Raw genomic sequence first — 8,551 nt, 5'->3', positions numbered from 1 at the left:
TTTAAAAATTCAATAAAGGTTTTTGGTTTTTGTTTTTGTTTAATTTAGGGAAGGCAATACTAAGGGGATGTGAATGGGTATCTCTTTTAGTTGAGACGAAGAGCGAGTTCTAGGTTAAATATAATCAAGGAATTTCCCCGTCTTTGCTATTTGAGATTGTGACCACAACAGGCGGTTGGCTGAAAGGGAGAATGAAGAGGGGCGGGGTGGGGGGGTGGGGGGATGGTGGAGATGAAGAAGAAGAAAAAAAAAAAAAACAAACTTCCTAAGCAGCTCTGTGAAATATTTAGTTCCAGAAGCAGTCACAGAAGTCCTCAAATTAAACCAGTATGCAGATACGAGGAAGCATTAATTAGTTGGAACAGGGTGGACATTCATTAGCTCTGCTCTGTTGTGAAAGTCCAGGCTGCTGAAATTAAACTCTGATGCCGTTCATGCCAGCATCCAATCACCAGAGAGACCAGCCGTTCAGCGATGACTCCAAATTGCCAACGAGTGTGGCCACTATACATGAAGGACTCTAAAGCCGTAGTAGAGGAGGAAGAGCAACTTTAGAGAGGATGCCCAGCTGGTAAGATTCGACTGTTTCTGGTGTTTTAATCACTTGATGACTCTCATTGGTTCAAATCGAGACACGCTCCGCCTCTTTTCAAATATGTGTGAAGGGGGAAAGTGTCTACACGTCTATGTCTGATAGCATTTGACCCTATTGCTTTTAGCCTCCTGGCTTGATATCTATGTATACACAGGTATATGTGTATATGTTATATACTTTTCTCCATTTATTGATATCAAAGAGAGTTGAAGGAAATGAATTTTGAAACGTCACGGTGTGCCACCCTACAGTACTGTCCCGACCCTTACATCCAGCGGTGAGTTTAAACGTGAGATAAACTTCTATCAAAACTTAGTTGGAGTGCCTTGTGTATGATGAGTGTTTCTGCTGTATTCAAAGAGCAGCCTCTCTTTGTTTATGAGCACAGTGATATTATTTTGCACTTTCTGTGGACTTAAAGTGGTCTGTGGGCATCTCTTCTAGGTTTTTCTTTTAGCTCCTATCTGAATGTACAAAGTAACAAAGTTTAAAGACGGTCTTCCCATGATGTCTCAGAAAATTGTCACACCATTTTAAGGTGTTTAAAATCTGTTATTTGCCAGGCTCAGCCCTCACCCACCCAAGTAGAAGACATTTCATTGGATAGGGACGTAATAAACTGTGAATGATCTTCAAGTCAAAATAAACACAGAATAATTTTGATTTATGCAATAAAAAATAGATAAATAGCCATTGTTATACTAAGCAGATCGTGGCTTGTCATTTTGGCTCTATAGCATATTTTCTTCTTGATTTGTTTCATAACAAACATCATCTTTTGACAAATCCGACTTTTAAAACTTATGAGTATCCTGAATTTCATTTCTGCTTATAGGAAGTAATGTTTGCTTAGCACTAGGAGGAAATATTAGTGAGTGTGCCCAGTGTGTGTGTGTATGTATTTCAAATTAGAGTCTGCTATTTTTAAACTGGTAAATGAAATCTGAACAGTGTTTTTCCAGTCATAAAGTTATGGGAAATATTCAAGTCGTATGTAGCAGTGTGATGTTGTTAATTTAACAGCACAAGATTTGATGTTGGAATTTCATACTTTATTTTCTGAGACTAATGAGGGAGGTCCTCTGGCTGTTGAAAATGGTGTGGTTCCAAAAGGGTTAACTTGTCATTCACCACGAATGCCTAGGAAAGAATCAGTTCAGTAACAGAGTAGGTTCTCTGACCAGGGCTCACTGTCCAATTGCCCAGGCAATTAAGGAGGCCATGTGATCTTTCTTCATTAATATGAGTTATTACCATGTAAACAATAATGTAGACTATATATTGGGTTGGCCAAAAATTTCGTTCAGGTTTTTCAATAACATCTTACAGAAAAATCCAAATGAACTTTTTGGCCAACCCTACAAATGCAACTTCTTTCCCTGTGATATTTCTGGTGGACTGTGTGAGAAAGCAGAAGAAGGAAAGAAAGGGAGAAACATGAATGGAATGGTGGAGAGAGCAAGAGAAGAAAGGAAGAAAAAAGAAAGAGAGAGAAAGCAAGTTTGTTGGTCTCCAGGTTGAAGTGAGAAATGTGTATGGTGATTTGATTCCTGCCTTGCTGTGCATTGCAAACAGTAGTAGCAAAAAAGAATGGCTCTGGAATTTGTGTTCTTATATAAGATTTCGTTGGCATTGTGGAGTGAGTGGATAAAGAGAGAAATATTAAAGATTTTCTAGTTCTCAAAATTTTTCCAGCCTCAACATTTTCTACTTCAATAAAACATTTGAAAGAATATTTCTAAGAGGATAATTCTGGTGACACATTAGCTGTATAATGCATCCCCTGAGGACATCTTTTTAAAAGTAGGTTCTTGGATCTACCTCAGCTCTAGAAGAAACTTTCTTCTATTGACTAGCAACCTGCATGTCAATCACATAGACCTCTGTCCAGGTCTATTTCTAATGATTGATGAGGGAAGCCTGTAAATATGAATACACAAGGAAATTGCTTTTCAGAGTGTCCCAGCAACCTGCCCATTGATGGAGCAAATATCATCTCAATTTTTGAAAGACTGTAAAATTTAAAATAATAATAGTACTTTAAAAATGTTTTAAATTCTGCTGAATCTCTGAACTTCACGGCAAGTGTCACTTTTGGGGAAGAGGGGTTCGTGTTGGGCAGCTGTGAGATGGTGGTGCAGAGTGATCAGCGAACATTTCTTTGCCAAATAAATTGTTTTAGGTAAGATTATCTACTTTCCATTTGTCATTAAAACTTAATTGGAAAATAAACTAAAGAAAAATGTTCCTTGCCAACCATCCTCTTACTCTGAGCAAGGCACTAGAAATACAAAAATGAACAAGATATGGCTGTAATGTTTAACTCTACAATACTTACATGTTTAATAATGAACATTTTCCTCATATTTCTAACCACTGTCAGATATATCAAGTTCTGAATTATATTTTTCTGTCTAGACTGTTTAGGGAATAAATGAATGAATAACTGGAATATCACTGTAAGAAAGAATCAAACAATATTCTGTTTGATTCCTCAGGAGTGAATGGATTTGAGCTGGTTTTTCTAAGCAGACAATCCTTGTAGTTCTCAGTTTACAAATCTATTTTAAGTAAGACCAAATTTAATCATTCCATAATCATAGTCATCTACATAGTTAAATTTGTCTTTTTCCTGACCTTGTCTTTAGAAAGAAGTTATAAAAGAGAATTTTTATAAAAGAACAGGATTTCTTGTTATTTTTAGCTGTAAGCTACCTTAATGCATGAATTTCCTTTTATCAAAGAATACAATAAATGAGAGCTGCTATTATCATTTATTACTGAATGTTAATGCCATTTCCCCAAAAGTCAGTTTTAATATACATTTCAAACTTAGATTTCACCCTCTGCTTTTTTTTCCCCTTTGCACCTGAACATATTAACATATTATGCATTTGGTTGTGCTCTGATGTGGATGCTAATTTACTGTAGTTTTTACAAAAATTTTTCTGAAAATCAAAGATACTGAAAGATACTGAAACTATCTAAGCTATCTATATACAAGAGGAGAAGGTGGACAAATCACAAGTTTTGTCACTTTATTGCTACCTTAATTTAAAAAAAAAATAGATGAAATTGTGGAAATCAATAAACAAGAGCCAAAGGGTAAGATACCATTTCCTTATAAATTAAAACCATAATCAATGAGTTCTGTTTATTTTTTATTTGTAAATATTCAAAATGAATCTAAATTTTAGCATTTTAGGAGTTAAATCTTGTTAATTTATCATTTGGGTTATAATTTGGGCCTTTTTGCATAATTAGTTTTGGAATTGCCACCTCGTGTTTAACACAGATCTCTTTAACCAAGTAATTCTAAAAGACAGATTGAATTCCTCCAAATGTCATTTTGAAGATTAACCAGTCAAAATGATACAAAAGAATCAAGATTAAATTTTGAAACATTATAACTGAGAGAAATAAGAGAAAGTAAAATAAAATAAGAGAAAGTAAAACATATTACAGTTTGAACCACTGGTAAAATGATTTTGAGTTTGTTTCTTTGGGTTTTTTTTTTTTCAGTCACCCTCTTTACTCAAAGAAGTTTAAACTTTAAAGTTCTGTATGGATGAGTAAGAAACATTTCCTGTGTAAATTACATATTGATTGTGAATTTTATGCTTTACTGGCTTAAAGGTCAACTTTTTAAACTGTGTTTTCTAAATATATCCCAAAAGGATGAAGAGGGCTGTGGGTGACAATGAACTTACAGTGGAGGATCATTTTATTTGTCAAATATAATCTCATAAAGACAGATGCAGTTCTGTGTCGAGTGTCTTCAATTTGCTTCTCCACATCCACCCTACCTCCTGTGGCTCTGGATCCCAGGAAGCTGACTTATGAAGACTTCCTTATGAAGCAGTTCCTTTCTCTTCTGTTTTCTCTTGGGTTCAACCAGTGGGTACGTCTAGCAGGAGATCAAAGGACAGGAGGAGGATGAATTGGGGGTTTATGCTTCCCTGTTTCTCCCTTGGGTTTTCCCCTAAAGGTTTCAGGTCTACAGGGGCTCTTACCACAGGTCTGGGTATCTTGAGTTTGAGTAACTTCTCTCTACTATCCTTTTCCTTCAAACCTAGGGGTGTAACAATTTTTAGCCACTGCTAACTCCAAAAAGTCATACCATATCTCTTCTCCCTTCATCAATAGTCCCTTTATTAAACTTTCTTAATTTATTCTTTTTTCAAATGTTTTTTCCTTTCGGGATCACATCCAGTAGAAAAATGAAAAATGAGCCCATAGTGTTCTTTATATGCAATGGAAACTTTGAAAATTAATATATCATTTAATATAATTTTGATGACAATTAAGTATGTATCCATCCACTTCAGTGAGCAAACCATTTTTAATATGGCTATTCCATTAATTTTAGCCAGCTCCATAATCACTAAGTTTCTCTGTCTGACTGAAAGGAATGAGTTCACATGATGCAATCTGTGTGGTTTTTTACATCAGTGCTTGAAATGAAAAAAGGCAGAGGGCAGGGAGAATTGATTCATAAAGTAATACAGGGTTTATCAACAGGGTCTAATGCAGTCACCAACTGTAGTCAAGAAAAATCTGCCTCCAACCCTTACAATTTTCACAAGAATAAATGTCAAAAGACCATTATGACCCACTGTTGTTAGCCAAGAGTAAAATGTACTGTAATTCTGTACACAGCTCCCGAGCTGTGAGTGCATTTAAATGGCAGAGAGGAAGGGACGTGTGTCAGCTGAGGGCACATAGCACTTATCAAAAGATCTGGGTAATAGTCGTAACGCCACCACTAACTGACCATGTGACTTTCATGGAAACCACTTAAGCCATCCAAATTAAAGTTTCTTAGTAAGTTAACTAGGGATAACAACTTCTAGTCTACTGTTCACAGCTAAATCACTGAGAGTTAAATAATAACCCACTAAACTCTTCAATGCATCCACTTAGTGTACTGCTAGGTTCTACTGTTGTGTATATGGGGGCTTCCCTGGTGGCTTAACAGTAAAAAAAAAATCCGCCTGTAGTGCAGGACATGCAGGTTTGATTCCTGGGTCAGGAAGATCCCATGGGGAAAGAAATGGCAACCCATTCCAGTATTCTTGCCTGGGGAATCCCATGGATGGAGGAGACTTGCAGGTTACAGTCCATGGGGTCACAAAAGGTTCGGACTTGATTTAGTGACTAAACAACTAACGTGTGTACAGCACACTGGTGCACTTGAGTTTCCTTCCCAGCAACAAATGTGTCCTCATGGAGGCATACCTAGCTTTCATTTCGCTCTATATTTAAACACAAAGATGATTGTGAGTCCTGCCCCATGATGCTGATTTGTCTCCATTCTTCTGCTTTAGAATTGAGAAATTTAAAACCTAGAGAGGTTAAGGGACTTGCCCAAAATCACATACAAAAATAGTAGCAGAACCAAGCCTAGAATCCAAGTCTCTCCCCCATTCAATGCTTTCTACCACAGAGCATACTATTTTATTAGATCCATATAGAACTTTATGAGTAACAAAGTGTTACTCAACATGTTATGTAGCTGATTCACCAGGACAGATGAGGTAGGCAAAACAGTGGTCTCCAGCAATAGTCATGTCTTCTTTTTTCATTTTGTATTGGGTACAGCTGATTAACAACGTTGTGATAGTTTCAGGTGAATAGCAAAGGGACTCAGCCATACATATGCATGTATCCATTCTCCCCCAAACTCCCCTCTCGTGCAGGCTGCCTTGTAACATTGAGCAGAGTTCCATGTGCTGCACAGTAGGTCCTTGTTGGCTACCCATTTTAAATATAGCAGTGCATACACGTCCATCCCAAACTCCCTAACCATCCTGCCCCCCCACCCTTCTCCCTGGTAACTATAAGCTTCTTCTTGAATTCTTTGTGTCTATTTCTGTTTTATAAGTTTATTTGAATCATTTCTTTCTAGAAGATTTAGATTCTTCTTTATTCATTCCTGTTGATGGACATTTAGGTTGACTCCATGTCTTGGCTATTTTAAACAGTGCTGCAATGAACATTGGAATGCAAGTATCTTTTCAGATTATGTTTTTCTCCAGATATATGTCTAGGAGTGGATTGCAGGTCATATGGTAGCTCTATTTTTAGTTTTTTTATGGAGCTATGTTATATTACACATGATTATACATTATATTACACAGCAAAGAGGTGATAGGTTGCATATGGAATTAAGGCTGCTAATCAGCTGATCTTAAAATAGGTAGATTATCTTGGACTATCCAAGTGGGATGCAATCACAAGACTCCTTAAAAGTGAAAGTGGGAGGTAGAAAGTCAAAGTGATGTGAGGTGAGAGAAGATTCAATGGATTTTGAAGATGGAAGGGGATCAGGAGCCAAGGAAGGGTGGCTGTCTCTAGAAACTGGAAAAGGCAAGGAAACAGATTTTCCTATACAGCCACCAGGAGAAACACAGGCCTGCCAACACCTTGATTTCAACCCAATGAGATCTGTCTCAGGCTTCCAACTGGCAGAACTGTGAGATAATACATCTGGGTTGGTTTAAGCCACAAGTTTGTGATAGCTTGTTACAGCTCCAATAGGAAACTGATTCACCAGGTAATGAATTTTTATCCTCAAATTGTAGATATGGAACCTAAACCTTTTTTTTTTTCATTTGTTTTGATTTGATTTGTTTAACTAAAATATTCCATGAGCTTATCTATTTTTCTTGGTCCTGAGTGGGAAAGATAAACGGTATGAGTAAGATACAATCCTAGACCTCAGGGCTTCCAAAGAAGAACGACATGCATAGAAATCTACAGTGAGGTGCAAGAGAGGGTAGAAGGCCCTGGATGTGCAGCATGGGGATTGCAAATGCAAAGCTCCCACCATGAAGGCTGTAAGTTGGAAGGGTGACTTTGGTGAGTAGCATCTGTTGAAAAAAAGTGAAAAGTGAAAGTTAGTCACACAGTCATGTCTGTTTGCTGTCCCATGGACAGCCCAGCCTCCTCTGTCCATGGAATTCTTCAGGCAAGAGTACTGGAGTGGGTTGCCATTTACTTCTCCAGGGGCTCTTCTTGACCCAAGGATCAAACCTGGGTCTCCTGCATTGCAGGCAGCTTCTTTTACCAACTGAGCTACTAGGGAAGCCTCTGTTAAGGTTCCTCAGAAAGGTTTTTAGAGAAATTCATTTGGCTTTCAGGAAGTAACTGAAACTGACACCCAAATTCAGACTCAGGAAAACCCAGTAATACACACATTCACTTCTGAAACTGTTAGGAATTCAGAGAGCTGAGACTCAATAACCTGAGACTATAACTTGATAAGTCTAGCTGGAGCCTTCGAATTTCATTGTAAACAAAAATAATTTTGATTCATGTACTTCTCAGGCCATTCAGACCACTCTTGGGGGGAAAAATAGTTGTAGGCCTTCTGTGCTATAAGGTTCTCAGTTAATTTTAGGTTTCCAATTACTCTGACGGCACCCTCTGAGAAACTGATCATGAGGGGAAGAAATGCAAAATGCAGCATTTTATCAAACACCCCACAAGATGTGCTTATATATACACCCAATTTTGAGAACCACTCTATGCAGGGAGGAGGACTTGGACTGAATGTCCCAGTTGAAGCTCATAAAAAGGTACCCAGTGGCATGAACAATGGGAGATGCATGCCTTTCCAAAGAGAGACTTCATGTTCTCACTTTACTTAAAAGCCAAGTGGATTGTGAGATTAAAGTGGCAATTTTCAATCTGTTTCAAGTCAAGAGAGCCAAGTTTTTGATTAGCTGTTTGCAGCTCAAATTTGTCCTGACAGGGTTTCTATCTCCTTTAAAGAATTCACCAAGAAATAGTCCTCAAGCAACAAGTGATGGATGGATAAAGCACTATAATTATGATCAAAGTCCAAAGACTCCAGTCTATGTAATTATGCACTTCCCAACTCCTGAAAGTCACTTTGTTCCATTTAAAATAGGATGAGACATGGACATGGGGTGATGTGTACTTTTTGGTTTT

General features: G+C 37.6%; 1 protein-coding gene across 3 annotated transcripts in view; it reads left to right on the top strand.

Moving 5' to 3' along the window:
* The first annotated feature begins 700 nt into the window (after positions 1–700).
* The window catches only part of TP63 (tumor protein p63), a 266,039-nt gene continuing 258,188 nt past the window's right edge, over positions 701–8,551 (top strand). For all 3 annotated transcript variants that reach the window (XM_020872827.2, XM_020872826.2, XM_020872831.2), the window contains exon 1: positions 701–872. In XM_020872827.2, coding sequence (XP_020728486.1) covers positions 811–872 — 62 coding nt within the window. In that variant the 5' untranslated portion in view covers positions 701–810. The remainder of the gene's footprint in view (positions 873–8,551) is intronic.

The sequence above is a fragment of the Odocoileus virginianus genome, chromosome 4, assembly GCF_023699985.2.
Source record: "Odocoileus virginianus isolate 20LAN1187 ecotype Illinois chromosome 4, Ovbor_1.2, whole genome shotgun sequence".
Classification (NCBI taxonomy): Eukaryota; Metazoa; Chordata; class Mammalia; order Artiodactyla; family Cervidae; genus Odocoileus; species Odocoileus virginianus.
The sequence above is the reverse complement of the archived record's forward strand: the minus strand, read 5'-3'. Positions and strand labels throughout refer to the sequence as shown.